Source organism: Papio anubis, chromosome 7, assembly GCF_008728515.1.
Source record: "Papio anubis isolate 15944 chromosome 7, Panubis1.0, whole genome shotgun sequence".
Taxonomy (NCBI): domain Eukaryota; kingdom Metazoa; phylum Chordata; class Mammalia; order Primates; family Cercopithecidae; genus Papio; species Papio anubis.
In genome coordinates, this window is record NC_044982.1 from 104,777,076 (window position 1) to 104,797,474 (window position 20,399).

Genomic DNA, 20,399 nt, shown 5'->3' on the forward strand with positions numbered 1-20,399 from the left:
ACCTGTTGCATTAATTTTAGAACACACACACAGAGCTGGTAATTCTTAAGCTTCCTGAATCTGCTGGCAGTCGTTTGGTGTCAGAAGTGAGTAAAGCCATCTTGGTCGTCTCCCTCCTTTTAGCTTATACTGAAGCGTGGTGAGGGGAGATAGGCCGAAAGTTATACAACTTCTTAATAACAGAGCCGAGAGTGAAAGCGCGATTTCTTTATTTTCAGCCCGGAATTATTTGTTCTACACTATACTGTTTCTTTGCATTGCTAGACAATTGGTCTTTTTTTACGAAGTGGATGGGGAGTTGCAAGGAGGAGTGAAGAGGGTGAATGTACGTCTACATACAGTATAAATCCATGAAAGGCAAAATCAGCGTGTGTTAGTTAGAACTGTGTCAGTCATCTACATCTTCCATACTTTATAGATGGAGATGAGTCTGTCACGTCGCTTCTGTCATTTCACTTTTAGCAATAGATGTGTAGTAACAATATGTGAAGAAGGAACTTTCATTACCTGTTACACACATTTACACAGAGCGGCCTGGGGTTCACTGAACACGCTATGTGCTCACCCTAGAAAACTGATTCTGTAGAGTGCACTGCAGTCAACCCTCAGCTGTTTTAACTAATCTTACATTTGGTGCTTATGTGGCTTAAGTGTCTTGTGCATTATTGCACTCATCTCTCTCATGTTATTGAAATGGAAATGTGTTGTAGGAAAGTGGCAAGCCTGTGAAGAAAATAAGTGAGCCTGAGGCCCAGAAAACCATACATTAGCAAATATTGAAAAACTGTTCACTTCACATAGGGGGTGTCTTAAGTACTGGGGAACTCATTCAACCAGATGTTCATTGTGGGGAAGCCATGAGTAGCCTCCCTCTCCTGGGTTCAAGTGATTTTCCTGCCTCACTCTCCTGAGTAGCTGGGATTACAGGTGTGTGCCACCATGCCCGGCTGATTTTTGTATTTTTAGTAGAGACGGGGGTCCCACCATATTGGCCAGGCTGGTCTCGAACTCCTGACCTCAGGTGATCTTCCCACCTTCGCCTCCCAAAGTGCTGGGATTACAGGTGTGAGCCACCGTGCACGGCTCCTATATAAACAATTTTCAAACTTGTTGGTCTCAGGAGCCACTAAACAGTTATTGAGGACTCCAAAGAGCTTTTGTTCATATGAAAATAGTTTTGACTTCACTAACCCCGACAAGGGTTTTCAGAAACCCCCACAGAGACCAACTTTTAAGATATTTCAAAGAAATTTTAGATTATGTAGAGGAATGATTGCTGTTGTGATTGTGACATGAGCAGAAGTATCACCTTAAAAATGCAACAACAAGCACAGTAGCTTGTATTTCCAGTAGCTGTATAATTCCAGGCACAGAGAACACAAACAGATGTCCATTTTTAATTCTTTTGTTGTTTTATTGAGACAAGTCCTCACTGTCATCCAGGCTGGAGTGCAGTGGTGCGATCACAGCTCACTGGCAGCCTTGACCTCCTGAGCTCAAGAGCTCCTCCACCTCAGCCTCCTGAGTAGCTAGGGCCACAGGTGTGTGCTACCACCCTGGCTAATTAAAAAATATATATATATTGTAGAGACAGGGTCTCTGTGTGTTGCTCAGACTGTTCTCAAACTCCTGAGCTCAAGCCGTCCTCCCACCTTGACCTCCTGAAGTGTTGGAATTACAGGCGTCAGCCACTGCGCCTGGCCTGTAATATTTTTCTATGCTTGGAAAGTTTATTATTAATCAGCTAGGATACTTCTCTACAAAAATACACATATATAACTTGAGATTTAAAATTTTCTCAGCCAGATGTGGTGGTTCACACCTGTAATCTCATCACTTTGGGAGGACGAGGTGGATGGATTGCTTGCGCTCAGGAGTTTGAGACCAGCCTGGGCAATGGGGCAAAACCCCATCTCTACAAAACCGCACCCAGCCATTTTGTATTCTTTTTATCCCATTACTTTTTTTTTTTTTTTAATGGTTTCAGACAGTGGTTCAGACCAGCTGCTAGAGAATCAAGGGCTAAGAATAAAAGACTACCAATTTAGTAGATTTGGACATGGACAAGCCACAGGCAGTTTTTCTTCTCACTCTCTTGGCCAGTTATCTCTTGCTTACCTTCCCCTGCCCGTAGCCAGTAGCATGTGACAGCCTCTATATTCCATCTCCCTTTTCTCCCTCTTCCAGAACTTAGATGAGTTTTCAATGGATAACTGTACAGAAACATACCCACTACTGAGTTTATAATAAATCGGTAAATGGTGTTTAAAATGCCTTACGTAGAAATCCTTGGTAGTTAGTTATATGTGGTTATTTTTGGGAAGTTGGCTTGCGGTTCTTTGAAGGACTGGGAACATGTATTTCTTTCTTTTGCATGTACCTATGTGTGTGTGCGTCAAAGTTTTATTTGTTCACCGGTGCTCTACACATTCAGAGAACCATTTCCAATAACGAACTATAGAATGATCCCTTTATTTCTGATTTAAAATAATGGAGCATAGGATCCCACTGTTTGAAAATTCTAGCCATCGATCACTTTATAAGAAAAGGATGAAATTTCAGTAACAAAGGGTTTGTGTATCTGATTTCCACCCTACAGATTAATATATAAATTTGGCCAAAGTTGTTTGGGGGAGAGGGGCTGTTGTTAGGTACTGAGCTATAATACTTTGTTGCTTTGTATCACTTTTAAAATTGACTTTTAAAGATACTTGACATTTGAAAAAGAATCACCTTTGATCTTTCTAAATCCCTAATTTGACATTAACTTTATAGCATATGATTTATTCCATAAAGTCTTAGATCCTGAAACTAGCAGAAAGCCAAATACTCATGTTGTGCTATAAATATAGGATTGACAGTTAAGCTTACTCAGTAGTCAAGGGGGCAGCTTTCACTCACTAGCCTCCAGGGCATATGAACCAAATTTATGATTCAGAACATTTAAAATATACATGTTGAAGATCTTTGGGCTCTCGTAAGGATAGTCTAACTGTAATATATATTAAATGTGTCAAAGGTCTCTTGCAATGATGGGAAGAGCATTCTAAACCACATACATCTTTCCCATCCCCAGATCATTCTGTGCCCCCTCCCACTCTGCCTAGATTAGTAGTCACCATGGAGCACTGTTAGTAATGGGACTGTGTATCAGATCTTTAAGATGTATTGGGACAGAAGAAAGGTTGATATTTTGGTTTTTTTTTTTAGACGGAGTTTTCACACTTGTTGCCCAGGCTGGAATGCAATGGCGGCCATCTCGGCTCACTACAATCTCCGCCTCCCTGGTTCAAGCGATTCTCCTGCCTCAACTTCCTGAGTAGCTGGGATCACATGTGCCCGCCACCATGCCCAGCTAATTATTGTATTTTTAGTAGAGATAGATTTCATCATGTTGGCTAGGCTGGTCTAAACTCCTGACCTCAGGTGATCTGCCCATCTTGGCCCCCCAAAGTGTTGGGGTTACAGGCATGAGCCACCGTGCCCAGCAGATTCATATTTTAATGTTTTCTTCTACTCCCCAACCACACACAAATTTGAAAGCTGCTTTGCTTTCTAATAAAGAGACTTTTCCTTTGATTTGGAAGATAATTTGATGTCTCTTTTCTCTTTGCAGGTATATGAGCTCCCTGAAAGCACGAAGCAGTTATTTCCATCTTCAGATCATTCAGAGATTATGAAGGCACAAACCCTGCCTTCAATTTGCTTATAGTCAAGTGGAGCAGACACAAGTCAATGATTGCAGTATAGCTACTTAAGTAATCTAAAAGAGGTGAGTGTGGCACTTAACCTCTCCTGGGACGGGGAGGAATAAGGCAGTGTTTCTAAGAGGCTATACAGGCATTAGGTAGACAAGGAAGGGGAGTTCCATTCTGGGTGCCTAGGACTCTGTGGCTGGTTTATATATTGTAAATGGTACAAAAAACAATGTTGAGTATCTTTTACCTTTCTCCAAAGTACTGGTCTTACTTTTGGATAGTGCTTCTTGTTTTTTCCTTCCCTCTCCCTGGCCCTATCACCTTTAAATTAAATGAATGTTTAATTTAAATGTTTAATTTAAACATTCATTTAGTAGGAAGGAAGTAGGAGGGTAAGAATCTTTCTGGGTGGCAGAATAATAGATGGGTCTACAAAGAGCAATGTATATACCCAGTAAAGCCATCTCTAAAACTGTGTTTCTGCATTGTTATAGTGCACAGTTGGGAAATCTCAGTTTTGTTGGTTGTGTATTTTCCCAGTGAATGGATTATATTCCTTTCTGCAATCCAGTCTGTTTGAATTTAAGGGCATCTCTTAAATTCCTTTCAAGCAAGAGACCTAACATTTAGACTTAGGAATGAGAGTAGGAGAGACAGCAAGATTAGAATCCAAGTTCATACTACCAAAACATTTTTATTGGCTATGTCTGAGTGACTACATGTTGTTTGAATCAGCTGGAGGCTAATTTGTAACATTTCAAATAAATGATAGTTTAATTCCTCCAGGATTTGAGTAAGGTGAAAATAGAGCTAAAAACCATGATTCGGTCACATTCTGGCAAAATGAAAAAGCAATCAATTTGGGCTTTTTTTTTTTTTTTTTTTTTTCCTGGAACTGATGATAGCAGAAAACAAACAATGAAATAGTCAGACATGATATACTTGACAAGAACCACCATCTGTTCAGTAGCAACTCTAAAATAAGTACTAATAGGGGCAGTTGTTGTGCCCAGGTCATAGTCCTACTCCTTCCAGGGGACTTCCGGATGACAGAAAAGATGCTGACCAGCTGGGGTCTTCTTTCCAAATAACAAACACTTCGCTTGCATTTAGATTAATTAACCATTGGTTACAGTGAAACAATCATATGGACAGAGTTAATCTCCTATAGCTTGAAGTTATAAATTATCTTTATTTGAGTATCTTGACATGGTAAAGGACAGTGTTTTAAAAGCTGGATTTGGTTATGTTCTTCTGGAGACTAAGAAAATAGAGTCCTTGAAATCAAGCTGACTCTGCTTTTAGCCTCCTAAATGAAAAGGTAGATAGAACAGGTCTTGTTTGCAAAATAAACTCAAGGCCTACTTATCTACCAACAGCAATTATATGCTTTCCATTGTCTTTCTATAGAAAATAGGAGTAGTACATTTATAGATGAGAAAACTGGAGAAAGACGTAGTGAACATGTGAGAATCTTGCTCTACTAATTGATAGGAAGGTGACTAGAAATTGGAGAAGTTGTCTTGGTAAGTTGAGGAGAGGACTTTTCTTATAGTGCAGTATGGTAGCTGAACCTGCTTGCATCAAGACCAATACAGTCTTATTTACAGAATGCCACATCATAGTGAATTGTGCTGTGGACAGCTTCCAGTGTGTGAGTTGTGGAAGATGATGATTTTAACAGATTTTGGAGGATGAGAAGTATTAAGAAAAAGGCCCCACTGCCCATGCATTTGCTCTGCTTTTTACTTTTGACTAAGTATACACTTCAGAAATATCTTAGTGGATGTATACAAGTGATTGTGTGTCATTTGAACCAGCAGGAAGTAATTTATTAAACACACTTTTCTAAATAAAAGTCATTTAATTTTATCAGAAACCAGTGTCATTTTAGTTTGCAAGTCTCAAACCAACTTTCCAATTCTGACTTATAAGAGTGCCTTAAATTCTTAATACTGCACTCTGTGTTACTAAACCCATGTTAGTTTACACCAAGATTCTGTGGTGGTTTTACATATTCTTTTTCCCCTTTGTTAAGGTGGGGAGGCCACAGCTTATGTGAATTGACTTTCTTAGGAGTTATAAAGTGATACAGGTAAAGCTAAGAACAGAACAGATTTTGATATCTTTTGTTTTAACTGTCCAGTGTTAGGGATTGTGGCTACAGTGGTCTAATTTTTAAAAACTCTTTTTTTGCTTTGTTTTTTAACAGACTTATCAGCATGTTGCAGGTGAACATGGCCTTGAGGTAAATCCTGTCCCTTGTTGAATACAGTTTCAGTAGATTGTTTATAGTAGTTTAAGGAATTGGAATTTTTTTACAAAAACACAGAAGTTTTGTTTGGTTCTGTTCTAGATGTTTTTCTTCTAAATAAATGAGAAAGATGTTTCAACAAAGGCTCTTTATGCTGAATAATTGTGATGCTTGAAGTTCCTAATCTGCTTTAAGTGGATTTGTCTGACATTTGGTGTAAATGTCAGACAATTCTAGACAGTTTTTTCTTGGTCAAATAAAAATTTAATTAAAACTTTACAGGTGTCGAGTTTTTAATCCATTTATCCGTGTTCATATTAACGTGTAGTATTCCATAAAGCCTATTAGAACCCTGAATTCAAACTTGCCTTCTCTGTGATATCCTGTTTCTTACTTGGTAGTTTCTATTTCAGTAGCTGAGAACATTTTTTAATATACATATATGTATCTTTTGTTTGTTTATAACTGGAACCATTTCTGTGCTTACATCTGCTGTCCCTTGTTTCAGAGTAGACAGTCCAGCTTGGCAGGCTAGGTATGTGTGTGTATAATGAGTTATTAAATTGTCAGTGTGAACTGTTAATTCAGGAATCTGAGCTGCCATTTATACCAGTAGCCAGAGTTTAGTAGAAGATGAGAGTCTTTCAGTTTGTCAGGCTTTGCATGTGCTGGAAAACATCAGAGGTTTTTTTGTTTGTTTGTTTTTGAGACAGAGTTGCGCTCTTGTTGCCAAGGCTGGAGTGCAATGGCACAGTCTCGGCTCACAGCAGCCTCTACCCCCGGGTTCAAGCAATTATCTTGCCCCAGCCTCCTGAGTAGCTGGGATTACAGGCACCCACCACCAGGTCTGGCTAATTTTTTGTATTTTTAGTAGAGACAGGGTTTCACCAGAAAACATCAAAGTGGACTTTTTTTAAAACACAAAACCTTAAATGATGAGATTAGGGCATATCTGGGTTTAGAGGCATCCGTGGGATGTGATACTGAATTGTAATTGCTTCACAAATGGAATTATTCTGCAGCTTCACTCACAAGCTTTGAAAATGCTATGTGTGCAGAGCTTAAGTGGCAACTGGAAACTTGAACAGGAGAACCAGGAATGTAGCTAATGGAGTTGGGCATTGAGCTCACAGAATGGCCTGGGGGCAGTGAGGCAGGATGCCTGAAAGCTGCCTAGCTAGAGATCAGTCTTCCTTCCTGTCCTCAGCTTTGCCCTCTGGTGGGCTGTTAATTTCTTTTAAAAAATTGTTGTTCATTTGCTAATATGCCACAGATGCCCTTCTGTTCTTTCACGCTGCCTCCATTCCAGGTTTTTTCCCATTTCTTGGCCATAGGTCCTTTGCTATAGTTTTGAAAGAGCCCTGCCATCCTTCACATGGAGAGCAGTGAGAGGCCAAAGAGCAGTGGCTGAAGAAGATACTCATTTATTCAACAAATACTTGGTGACAGCTGTTGTGTGTTAGCCCTTGGGGATCTAGCAATTAACAAAACAGGCACTGTCCCTGCCTTCGTGGAATTGGGCATTATAGAGGTAATTTCAAAATTAGAGAGTGGTGCATACTGTGTAGGAGTGGAACAAGGTGTTATAAAGAGTACATAGTGGAAGGGACCTCACCACAGTGCTGCTCACTATTGGGAAAATGAGGGTAGAAGACGTTGAGAAGGGCACACAGCTTCCCTGGTTTTCTACAGACAGCCTCTCGCCTTCTCAAGTATATTCTTGGCTGACTCATGAAATGCATGAGTGTACTGGGGCTGCTGGAGCCATTAAGACTACCCTCCTCGTCTTCCAAGCTCTCTAGGTTTTGGAAACTCATATTTTGCATATACCCAACTACAGTTTAACAACTTTAAAGACTTTTGAGTTCATTTAGTCTGAGCCTTTATTTTACAGCTGGGCCTGGTAATGACTATCTTAGCAGCACACAGGACTAGAATCCAGGTTGGGTGAAATGAGCGCCAGCACACCATTCTGCCAGATAATAACATGAGCCATAAATTGTGCTGGGCACATGGTGCTTAAATGCCATGTTCAGCCAGCTAAGGCGTGATTGGCTGCAAGAGGGGTAGGCATGGAAGACAGGAAACTGGACATCAGAATGTTCTAATAGAAAGTGACATGTTTTGGCATTGAAATGCCATTATGTACCTTTAGACACCCAGGGGTTTCCAAAGAAAAACAGGGATGCACAAATTCGTGAAGCTGACAACTAAATGTGTATAGATGCTGAGAAAGGTCCACATTGAAAAATGACAACTTGGAATTTTCATAGTCTAATAGAATGCCAATCTTCTTTGGAGGAACTGTTATTCTTATATCTGGAGTTGTTCTGTTGTGCAGAAATTCATACCTATGCCTGAAAATTAAATTTGACATAATAAAGTTTCAGTAATTCTATAGATTTACTATTTATAGAACATTTCATATTAATTTTATTGATAGTCCTATGATTTTGCTACTTTCTAGTATTAAATGACTACCAAAGTGACAAGCCATTTCTAAAACTATATTCTCTAAACTATCTCTTTTCTAAAATTTGTCCTAAGAAACATTTTCTTTTTTTTTTTTTTTTGACGGAGTCTCACTCTGTCACCCAGGCTGGAGTGCAGTAGTGCTGTCTCGGCTCACTGCAACCTCCACCTCCCGGGTTCCAGCGATTCTCCTGCCTTAGCCTCCTGAGTAACTGGTATTACAGGCATGTACCACCAAGCCCAGCTAATTTTTGTATTTTTAGTAGAGACCAGGGTTTCACTGTGTTGCCCAGGCTGGTCTTGAACTTCTGAGCTCAGGCAGTTGCTCACCTTGGCCTCCCAAAGTGCTGGGGTTACAGGTATGAGCCTCTGCTCCTGGCCGAAACATTTTTCAAACATCATTTTTTCTCTAGTAACCTCTTAACCTAAGAAATTTACCTATAGCATCCTGAACTCTCTTGCATCTAAACTAGCACAGGAATAGAACATGTTTTTAAAATTTGGATTAGACATTTGAAACAGGGAACCTTGTGATTTTCCATGTGATAAAATGGGCCTCTTGGCATAAGCTCTTCTCTGCACAGTTACTCCAATTCTTAAACTTTCAAATTGAGTGGGGAGCCAGTGGGCCTGTTACCAGTCAATATTATATCACTATCCGTGCTCTGCATCCTGTGTACTTTGAAAAATGGCAGAAACCAAAACCTGTCACAGGAATTTCCTAACCCTGCTACCTACAGATACTTGAAAAGCTTTTTGTGTCAACAGGCTAGTCTAGGCTGCTGGGATGAACACTTGGAATACGATCTAAACATGTCAGAGGAAGCCAGCCTGTCTCTAGCCCATTTACCTTATTTTAACTAAGCAGCTGCCAGAAGCTATATGAGTCCTTTCCTGTACTTTCTCTCCCACCACCAATGGAGTCTAATACTATGAGCCAAAAATGCAAATCTGCTAGGAGACCTTATCCTAGGATGCCTTACCTTCATTCTCCATTTGTAACGTGTGCGCGTGCGTGCACACACACACACAAACACACACACACACCCCTACATCTGTAAGAAACTGGCTTGGCTCTAGCACTTGGCCTGTAGCTTTTGCCCTTCCTTTGTCTTCCATCCCTCTTCTATTCTCTCTTCTTACTCCCCTTATTCCTCCCCCTACACACAGACTTCTAGGCTTTCTTTATGCTCCCTTAGTTTTACTCTGCCCCTTGTTCTTGCCTTTCTAAAGAAGAGACTTTGATCTTTAGCCTTACTTCAGGCAGAATCCCCAAATAAAGTATCTGCCTCAGTGTATAGTAATTCTTGCATTCCCCAAACTGGGTCTGAAGTTTAGTAGATTTCATTAGTGTCCTCATCTATTATCGGGGGAAGTTGGTCTTCCCACTTATGCTTGGGCATGACACATAATGTGTAAATAACCATGATAGAGGACCATGGGCAGAGAACATTGGATGAACATTAATAGGATTCATCAAACCAAGGAGGGTCAGAGGCCCCATTTTACAAGGTGTGAAGGGAAAGCAATGTGGGGTCTTGTTTTTCAGTTTTTGAGGTGAAGGAAGGTTGTTCTAAGTCTGAAAGTTTATTCATTGACCTGGGCTGCATGAGACTTTTTTTCCTACTATATGGAACTACTCCATGTGTAAAGACAGAGTGCCCAGCAGCAGGAGCAAACCAGAATTAGCCATAACTACTAAGCCTCTTGCCCACATTCACTTAAAAAGATGGAACTGGGGCTTCAAAGCAAACTGTATTGGCTCAATACTAAAGGTGAACAGAAATGAAAAAATCAATCACTTAAGTCGTTAGGAATGAACTCTTTGGAGCCAGACTGAGTTTGAATCCAAGTTCCAAATCCATGTCGTTTGGATTATCTAATTGCTGTGAGGTGTGGTCTTTTTATTTTTATTCTTTTATTTTTGTTTTTGTTTTTGTTTTAGAGAAGGGGTCTTGCTATATTGCCCAAGCTGGCCTTGAAGTCCAGGGCTCAAACGATCCTCCCACCTCACTCTCCTGAGTAACTGGGACTACAGGTGCACGCCACTGTACCCAGCATTCTGATTTTTAAAATGAGATAACACAATTGTGAGAAGTAAATGAGATAATGCATGTAAGAGTACTTGGCACATAATTCTCCATAAATTTTAGCTATTTTTAGCTCAGAGAAAAGCTGCTCTTTCTCCTCTTACTTGGACTTTAGGGAAAATGACTGGCAGCAACTCCTGAAATGTCTTAGAATATTTGTAAAATATAACGTGTGTCTTAATTATTGCTAGTAAAAAGGTCTTGCTGTAATCTTTCAAAAACAAATTTTAATTGTGAGTATCCAGATTTTACTTTACCTTGATGATGCAAATGTGTGCCTCATGCACCAGGAGAGGCAGTTTGCTCCCAGATCCTCCTGTTTAGTGACATCTTCAAAGGCCACACCAACTGTATAGTCCAAATGCTCATCCACCTCCACCTCCCAGTAATGGTGCCCTCGGACTGGAATTAGATTTCCCATGACAGCAACACACCTGGTTTTAGAAAGTGGAAGCATGTGTGATTTGGGGTGCCCCAAGCCTGGCTGTGCAGGTCAGTGAAGCCAGCTGCTGGGATCAATCAGTCGGTGGTCTACCAATGTGGTGGTAGGTGCTTCTGGACACTTAACTTGTAAAGCACCCTTAGCTCTCAAAGCTCAGTGGGCTGATGCTGAAGATTAAAGAAGATTATGATACAGCTTGGTAATGGGAGAGGAGGAGGCACTAAACCAACAGAACAAGTTTTGTTTGCTCTTTAAAATTGTTGGGGCTTTTATAGAAAAAGGTTTGGTTCACTTGTTCATAAAAAAAGAAAAGGGTTGAAAATATACAACACAGCACAGTTAAGGGAACCATAAGCTTGAAGTTCACCACCATTGCTTATTGTACTAAATGAACATGGAAGGCCTTTGAGGTAGCTATCATGTTAGGGATGACTCCTGGAGGAAGACAATAATTCAGAGGCCAGCCCAAGAAGAACAAGATAGCAGATTCCTCACAGATCATTAAAATCTACCTCCTTACCCCACTGCTGCTGACTGGGCAGGGCCCTGGACCCCTTTATTTGCACGTCAGGGGAGCTGGCTCCCCACTAGAATGTACCAGACCCTGGGGGGGGTCACTGGGCCCTAGATTTTTGGGGGGTCACCAGCCACTCCAGGGGCAGGGACCATTTCTTCATTTTCTGAAAGCACTTTAATGATTCCCCTTTCCCCAAACTCCAGGGAATGGAGGGGGGACCCCGCCAGCCAAAACATTCCCCCCTTTCCCAACCCCCATCTCCTCCTCTTCTAGCCCATGCCCTTCCCCGGTGGAGGGAGGGAGCAGGGAGCCCTCACTCTCCATGCCCCTTGCTTGCATCTGTATATAGTGTGAGCAGCAAGTAACCCTCCTCCTCCCTCCCGCCACCCCTCCTCAATGTAGTGGCCTTGGATATCCTGTTTGTTAATAAAGACAATTCAACCAGCAAAAAAAAAATATATCTACCTCCAAGGTTGCACTGGGAACAATTATACTGACAAAGGTTAGAGTAATGTTTTGTTCTACATCAGCAAAGTATCAACACAGGAAAGTTTTCAGTGAAAATCAAATTATATTGGTATCTCCAAAGTGAATGTTCTACCTACCTTCTTCAGGAGACTCCTACATTAACCAAAATATATATAGCCCTCAACATCCCTAGAAAGATTTGTTCAGTTTAAAATTTTCTCTCTACTCTCAAAACCCCAAGTTCTTACTGCCCAAGCAAAGCTTTGGGAAGGAGGTTGCATGTTGGTTAACTTCTACCTCACCTATAAAATGAGGCCATCTCTGCTTCAAGCTCCGGACTCACATTTCCACCTGTTGTTTCAAATTCGGAATGTCCCAAATGGAAAGTCATATTCCCACCCCTCTTATCTACCAAAGTTTGGGGTGTAGTGGGGAGGGGTACATACTTCTCACATCTCCATTTTGGTTAATATAGTCATTATCTACCTGATAACCCCTTGGCAGAAAACTAAGATGGGAATAATGTAGTGGCTACAAGGTTACCTTCTAGTTTGATTCCTGCTTCAACCCTTAATAGCATTATACTCTTGGGCAAGTTACTTCTCTGTGTTTTAATTAGTTTTCTCATCCGTCAACTGGGATTGATAATAGTACAGACCTCACAGGGCTGTTGGGATGATTGCATGAGATGAAGTATATTTAGCACTTGGTAAGCACTTTATAAATATGGCAATATGATAGTCCCTGACTCATCTCCCTCTCTGTTGCCCGTTAAACAGGTGACCAGCTAGCCTTGTTGGTTTTATGTGCTCAACAGCTGTTGACTCCACTGGCTCCTCTCACGTACCCTACTGCATAGTTAAGCCCTCCATAGTCTCCTCTCTGGTCTCCTTGTTTCCCATCTGCCTTTGCCTTTCCTTTTCCCTCTCCCTCCCCAGCTCATGTTCTACCATGCACTGAAATCTTTCTGAAATGTAATCTGATCCTGTTCCCCTGCTTTAAATCATCCAATAATTCTCACCACATAGAGGATAAAATCCAAACTTTTATTGTGTATGTACTGGACTTTCTCTGACTTTCCTGCCTCATCTTCCACCTCTTCCCATCGTGGACCCTATATTGCAGACATACCAAATTCCTCATATTTCTCCAAACATGATCTTTTTGGCTTCTTTCATATGTACACGTACAAAGCAACTATCTGCCTTGTTGGCCTAGAGAACTCCTATTTATCCTTCATGCTTTTGTCCTTCCAAGTCTTTGTACTTGGGGCTCCTACAATGCTTTGTCCATAAATCTACCTTACCTTTAATGTGTGTGCCTTTTGCATGCACGTCTCCTCCGCTTGAGATCTGAGTCTTAGGTGGGCGAGGACTGTATCTTTATCTCTTTATCCCCCAGGACAGCACAATGTTTCACAGGGCAACACCTACATTGGCAACTGGATATTAAAATGGGACTGTCTAACTCAGCTTAGCTGGATCCCCAGAAGCCAAGAACCAAACGATGCGTGTAAAGAACTCCTGTATTTCATGGTGAGGTGTTAGAAATAGACTCCTAGGCAGAAGTTTAGAAGGAGGGAGCCAAAAACTGGGTTCATAGCTTTTCAGTGTAATAACAAAGGGTTGAATTTGAAGATGCTTGAGGCTTTGCCCAGAGAGCTTTCTTATTCACACAAAGGAAGAGTGAAGTAGCAGTGGCCTCATCCAAGGTGTGTGTTTTCCCAGGACCAGGTGTGACTGGCAACCACCACAGGGATGCTGTCTTAGTGCTGTTTTTGAGGGGGTCCTGTCCAAGAGGGCTTTCTGCAGGGGTCAAGGAGACCTCAGCAGAAAGATGCTAGAGTTGTGTGGATGCAAAGGTTGAAGGGTAGCAAAGGGCCCCTGGAGGGAGGGGGACTGCCTGGGGCCCACAGCTGTGGTCAGAGGGGCTTATGACAGTGCCCATGAGAGTAGCTTTAAACGTTGCTTTGGTGCCAGTCAGGCAAGACCTTTATTGCTGCTTACTCCTCTCTACACCCTACAAACCTGGGTTGAAAGGGCAGAGGAGGAAAGGACAAAATCTTTTCCTCTGCACCTGCTCTTTCACACTGACACTTGCATACAGTAGGTGCTTAACCCATGTGCGATAAAAAGGCCAGCAGGAAGCCAGGGTCAGAGGAAGAGCCAGCTGAGGGGACTATCCAGGACCTAGGTAGGGAGGCTGGATAGTTTTCCATCAGCGGCCCTTCCAGCCCTAATAGGAGAGCCCCTTTGCTTCCCTAGAAGATCCTCTTGACTCTAAAAATCAACCTACCAAGAACTATTTTTGCCCTGGATATCAGGAAGCTGAGAGGCCATATTTGTGTTAATCCTAGAAACTGAATTAGCCCTTGAAGTTAACCTGTGTCCTTTCTTTTCTCCCATTGCTTTGATTTTTCTATTTCAGTATTTTTATTTGCCCCTTATTTTGTCTGTTAACTTTGGAAAGAAGTAAGGAGTATGTAAGTAATTTCAACATATGTTGTGTACCAAGCTTTAGAAATAGCTGGACCAGCCAGCCAGCTTCTTTGGTGGGCCACCCCGCCCACAGGTCATGCACCAGCACAATGATGGTTTTCCCCTCACTTTGGAACAGTCTCACTCCATGGCCAGTTTTCTATCAGGAGTTTTGCTATAAGGTACCACAGTGCAGGAGAAAGAGCACTGGGCTAACCGGTGGGAAATCTAGGTCCTTGTTTCTGTTCTCCCACTAGCCCACAGCATGACCCCTGTGAAGCAGAACAGAGTCTGGGGGCAGGGAACATAAGGACTTCCTAGAACTAAATTAAGCGGAAAAACCCCAACCTTCTAAGTCCAAGTAAATAACTTTGTATTTCAGCTGTGGCAGGAAACATACTCTTCATTTGCATAGGGTGTACACCGAGTAAATGACTTTGTAACTTCACTTTAGCCTCTTCATATGCATAGGGTGTACACCAAGTAACCAGTGGGAACCTCTAGAGGATATTTAAACCCCAGAAAATTCTGTAACCCGGCCCTTGAGCCGCTTACTTGGTCCGTTCCCACCCTGTGGAGTGTGCTTTCGTTTTCAATAAATCTCTGCTCTTGTTGCTTCATTCTTTACTTGCTTTTTTTTTTTTTTTTTGAGAAGGAGTCTCACTCTGTTGCCCAGGATGGAGTACAGTGGCGCCATCTCCGCCCTGCGGGTTCAAGCGATTCTTCTGCCTCAGCCTCCCGAGTAGCTGGGATTACAGGCACGCGCAACCACGCCCAACTAATTTTTGTATTTTTAGTAGAGATGGGGTTTCGGCATGTTGGCCAAGCTGGTCTTGAACTCCTGACCTCAGGTGATCCGTCTGCCTCAATCTCCCAAAGTGCTGTGATTACAGGCGTGAGCCACCGTGCTTGGCCTCTTTCCTTGCTTTGTTTGTGCGTTTTGTCCAATTCTTTGTTGAGAACTCTAAGAACTTGGACACCCTCCACTAGAAATACCTGTCCCACCCTCATGACCACTGGCTGCTCCAGCTCTGGCAGCCTAAGACCCGGGGACCATGCCCTCCCAGGGGACCGCACCCTCCCCTGACCTCGCCCTCCCAGGGGGCTCTTCTGCCGGCACCTGCCCGACCCCTCTCACCCACACTCCTCTGGGTCCCCTCCCCACTAGGCTCCCCTCTCCTCACTCATTTCCGGGATTCCTTTTCCCTCAAGGCTGCCTCCATGCCATATTCGGATTTGACCTGAATAGCAGGGCACCTTCGGGAAGTTCACAGAACGCCCTTGTGAGAGGTTGACAAAGTACCTGGTGAAGCGGATGTCGCTGGATGACAGCTCCCTGGCGGGGATTCTCCTTTCACTTCGTACGACCGTAAGTCCATCTTCAGAAATGATCAGCCAGGGATGGCAGGTGTCCTTGTTTAGGCGAAAGTAGCTTCCTGTGGGAGGAGGAGCACACAGAAGACCCGCAGCCAGTCACTTGCTTTCTCCCCGTGGGCGGTGGTGGCCGGCTTAGCTTCGTGTGGGATACACCTAAGCCTGGACCTGGCCTAGTAATAGGCGTCCCGTTAACAAAGATGGCAATTAACACTCATTGGGCAGTCTTGTGTGCCTAGTATGCCCTTCAGTCCTCACTACGACCCTTAGAAACAGGTGTTACTATTTCCATTTTGAAGTTGAGGAAATGGAGGCACAGGGTGGTTAAGAAATCAGCTGGCAAATGAGAGAACTTAAACTTGAACCCCAATCCCCTCTGATTCCAGAGGCTGTGCTCTTCACCTCTAGCTGTAATGCCTATATATGAATAAGAATGTCTAATCTATTTGCCAAGGGAAATAGGAATTGAGGGACTTCTTTTTTTGTTTTTTGTTTTTTGAGACGGAGTCTCGCTCTGTCACCCAGGCTGGAGTGCAGTGGCGCCATCTCGGCTCACTGCAAGCTCCGCCTCCCGGGTTCACGCCATTCTCCTGCCTCAGCCTCCCAAGTAGCTGGGACTACAGGCGCCCGCCAGCACGCCCGGCTAATTTTCTGTATGTTTTAGTGGAGATAGGGTTGCACCGTGTTAGCCAGGATACTCTTGATCTCCTGACCTTGTGATCCGCCCGCCTCGGCCTCCCAAAGTGCTGGGATTACAGGCGTGAACCCCCGTGCCCGGCCTGAGGGACTTCTTAATGATCCATTTGACTTGCAATTAGGGCAGTGGGGGACACCCCTGAACTCCTTCTGGGCTGACTTGCCACATGTCCATATCTGTGCATATTCATCAATTTCCCAGTGCAGTCATAGCATCACTGGGTCTGCCACAGAGTGGCCACTTTGGGTCCCAGAGACTATGTGGGCTGGGGCACAGACCTATGGTGTGGACTGTAGCTGGCTCGCTCCTCACGCTGGGGCCCCCCATGTTGAGGGCTCGCACACAGATAATGTAGCTCCGCCCCGGCTGCAGCTGCACCAGGGACTCGCAGGTCGGGATGCCTACAACAGACCTGTACAAGGAAGCAGAGCTGCAGTCAGAATGGGGCCAGGACACCTGGGCCCAAGCACCAGGCATCCCTTTCAAAGCTGGAAGGTTTAACTCACTCTTGCGCCCCTGTCCTCTGATCCACACTTACAGCAGCACAGCCAGGAGTGCTGGCTGCCCCTTGGCATTCCCTCCCACAGTCTCTGGTCTGCTCTTCTCACTTCATTGCTACTTCTTGTGTTTGTGGCTGTCTCCTCTCCAAGTCCCTCATTCTGGTTTCCCAGGCACCCAGCACCGCGCTTGGCATATGACTAACACTGCATCATGGAGTGTGCATGCAGTGGAATCCAGTGTGTCTCTGTCTGTCTGTTAGGATCATAATGTCTCTGAGGTCATGGGCTGAGTACCGCTATTCTTAGTACAGTGCTGGGCCCATAGAAGGCCCTCACTTCAGCCGGGTGCGATGGCTCACGTCTATAATTCCAGCACTTTGGGAGGCTGAGGCCGGTGGGTCACTTGAGGTCAGGAGTTCAAGACCAGCCTGGCCAACATGGTGAAACCCTGTCCCTACTAAAACTACAAAAAGTAGCCAAATGTGGTGGCAGATGCCTGTAATCCCAGCTACTCAGGAGGCTGAGGCAGGAGAATTACATGAACCTGGGAGTTGGAGGTTGCAGTGAGCAGAGATCATCAGGCTACTGCACTCCAGCCTGGGCGACAGAGTAAGACTCTGTCTCAAAAAAAAAAAAAAAAGAAGGTCCTTGATTCATGTTTATGAACAAATAATTCCGACTAGAGCTGAAAGGGTTAACTGCTATTAACCTACTGAGAACAGCTGCCTATTGGAAATAATTCAAGGTATTTAAATTGTACTATACAGAAATATAAGCCCATAATTGCCACTGCCTATATTGCTGCGGTTGCCAACCCCATGTCAGTCCAGTGGGCTAGAAAAGTCTTTAGGATGAGGCCCATTTACCAATACAACATCCTCACCCAGATGAGGCCAGGTTGTCTAGGTTATCTTCAGGCTGCAGCTCTGGGCCAGAGGGGCACTTTTATGCATTCAATAAATATTAACTAAACTCCTTAGGTTCCAGGCACTGTATAGGGAGGCCCTCAGAAAAACCAAATGTAGTTCCTGCCCTCATAGAGCTTCCAGTCTAGATGGGAAGAGCAGCATTCTTCAAGCAATCACTGGAAGGAATGTAAGATGGTAACCATGACAAGTTGACAGTGTGCTATAGCATGTAATGGTGGGGGGAGGATGGCTTTTGAGCAGAGCTCTGAAGAATGCTGAAGAGGTAGCTGGATGAAAAAGGGACAGAGGAGTCTCCTTCACAGGAGAAGCATGTGCCAAGGCCCTGTGGCAGGAAGGAGTGTGAAAAGTAGGAGGAACTGAAACGTGACCAATGTGGCGGGAGCTTTAGAGGGAGGGGAGCTGGTGTGAGAGGAGTTGGAGAGGCAGGAAGGGGCCAGAGCCTATGAACGAGTTTTGCCTTTTCTTCAGCCATGGGCTGCCATGATTGGATTTGTACTGGAAGAATATGCAACAGCTCTCAGGTCATCTCTCAGGTTACTGACCAGCCCTCTGGTGACCTCATCATTGTGAGTTGGTCCCAGGTGTCAAGTGCGCCTAAAGTATCAGCATAAATTGCAAAGGAAACCTGAACCATTAGGATGCCCAGAACCACTGGACACCCTGCCCCACTCCTGAGTATCCCCAGGGTGGATTACCAAGGTCAGCCTCCATGTGGCCATGGACATGCAGATTCCACCTGGAACAGATGGATGGGTGGCATATGGCCATGTTTCAAACCTGGCATTTAGCATAGAAGAATCTGCTTCCGTAACAGTTGACACCAATCCCTCTTCATTTCTCCAGCTCCAGGTAGGTGCAACCCTATGCTCCACAGCAGGGGAGCCCCTGGTCCTGGTGGCTGGTGCTGGCCTGCCTGGCTGGTTCATCCCCTTTCACAAGCTTCTGTAAACCAGAGGTAAACCTATGCTTCCTCCATCATAGGCTGCTGTAAACTCAGGTTCTGTGAGCCCTTGTGGTCACTGAGTCCAACCCTTATCAATTTGTGAACCCCTCCAGCTCTCAGAGAATGAGGGGTGAACATGAGCTTCCAGACAGTCTTCTATGATAGATGAAACATTCTTTGTACATTGAGCTGTGATCTCTTTTGTTTTCGCCTATGAGTTTCACCCTCTCCTCTCTGAATTCCAGCTAGGTGGGTCTTTCAGTTCCTCCAGCTGCTCACTCCTGCCCCCAGGGTGTGTGTCCATGCAGCCCCCTCCCGCTGGAGTACCCCTGCATTCACTGTTCTTGGGGCTCAGTCTTTCCCATCTGTTCAGGTCTCAGTTTAAACATCTTCTTTATCCAAAGTGGATCCTCACCTCCACCACCATTCTCTGTTTTATTACATTTCTTTTTCCTTCCTAGCACTGCATATTTTGCACATTGGTTTGTTTTCTTGCCTTTTGTCTATTTCCCCACCAGACTGTCAGCCCCATTAGGGCAGGAAATTTATCCATCTAGTTCCCAGTGCCTTGCACAGGACCTGACACCACCCAGGCACTCAATGCTTGTTGAATGAATGAATGAATGGGAAACCTTACTTCAGCTAAAACAACAACAACAAAACCTGAGGTTCAACCAACTTATTCATTCACTCATCATTCACCTTCAATAATAGCATTCCAGCTACTTCTCATGAACACTAAGCAACCAAAAATTGAGATTCCTGTGTATCAAAAATGCCAACCTTCTCTTCAGACTCCATATACTTCCTAAGCCATGTCACTGTATCAGGTGTCAGGGCTCTCGTGCCCAGCAAATGCCCTTACGACTCACTCAGTTACACCTGAGGCCTCTGGACTTTCAGCCTGGGTCAGCTCCACAGTGTACGAGTCCACAGGATTCAGGTTCCCAGACTCCCAGCAAATCAGCACAGCCTCTTCACAGCTCCTTATCTCTTTTGTTTTTATAATGGGGGGAGAAGGCGCTAAATGTGGGAGAAAGGGAGAGATGAACAACTGTTGGGTTCATTTCCAGTCATTTTGTTCAGAGCCACGGACGAACATCACAGCCACCTTCTTCCTCCCACAAAAGAGATTCAGTGCAATCAAAAGCAAACCAGGGAATCCCTTCCAGATGTTTCTGGAGTAGAAGATGGTTGCAAGGTTTAAATGTCAGTGTGACGGAGAGTGGCAGTTTTTTATATTTTGAGACCAACCATCAGAAAATATCACTGTCGGCTGAGCACAGTGGCTCACACCTGTAATCCCAGCACTTCGGGAGGCCGAGGCGGGTGGATCACTTGAGTTCAGGAGTTTGAGACCAGCCTGGCCAACATAGTCAAACACCATCTCTGCTAAAAATATTAAAAAAAAAAAAAAATCAGCCAGACGTGGCAGACACCTGTAATCCCAGCTACTCGGGAGGGTGAGGCAGGAGAATCTCTTGAACCTGGGAGGCGGAGGTTGTAGTGAGCAGAGAGAGCAGAGATCATGCCACTAC

General features: G+C 44.0%; 1 protein-coding gene, 2 long non-coding RNA genes and 1 other non-coding gene across 5 annotated transcripts in view; 2 read left to right on the top strand and 2 right to left on the bottom strand.

Annotated features, from left to right (window-relative positions):
- The window catches only part of LOC116275775, a 4,359-nt gene extending 3,872 nt beyond the window's left edge, over positions 1 to 487 (bottom strand). The window contains exon 1 of the long non-coding RNA XR_004185067.1: positions 3 to 487. This is a non-coding gene — a long non-coding RNA (uncharacterized LOC116275775). The remainder of the gene's footprint in view (positions 1 to 2) is intronic.
- The window catches only part of LOC103885980, a 6,797-nt gene extending 566 nt beyond the window's left edge, over positions 1 to 6,231 (top strand). The window contains exons 2-3 of the long non-coding RNA XR_004185066.1: positions 3,617 to 3,772; positions 5,911 to 6,231. This is a non-coding gene — a long non-coding RNA (uncharacterized LOC103885980). The remainder of the gene's footprint in view (positions 1 to 3,616; positions 3,773 to 5,910) is intronic.
- Positions 4,953 to 5,079, top strand: LOC116276223. Its single transcript, XR_004185653.1, has one exon.
- Positions 6,232 to 7,360: 1,129 nt separating the features above from the next.
- Positions 7,361 to 20,399, bottom strand: part of FSD2 (fibronectin type III and SPRY domain containing 2) — a 54,503-nt gene continuing 41,464 nt past the window's right edge. For both annotated transcript variants that reach the window (XM_031668400.1, XM_031668399.1), the window contains exons 9-13: positions 19,734 to 19,884; positions 16,768 to 16,901; positions 15,722 to 15,854; positions 10,772 to 10,948; positions 7,361 to 8,309 (exon numbers count right to left, since the gene is read on the bottom strand). In XM_031668400.1, coding sequence (XP_031524260.1) covers positions 8,057 to 8,309; positions 10,772 to 10,948; positions 15,722 to 15,854; positions 16,768 to 16,901; positions 19,734 to 19,884 — 848 coding nt within the window. In that variant the 3' untranslated portion in view covers positions 7,361 to 8,056. The remainder of the gene's footprint in view (positions 8,310 to 10,771; positions 10,949 to 15,721; positions 15,855 to 16,767; positions 16,902 to 19,733; positions 19,885 to 20,399) is intronic.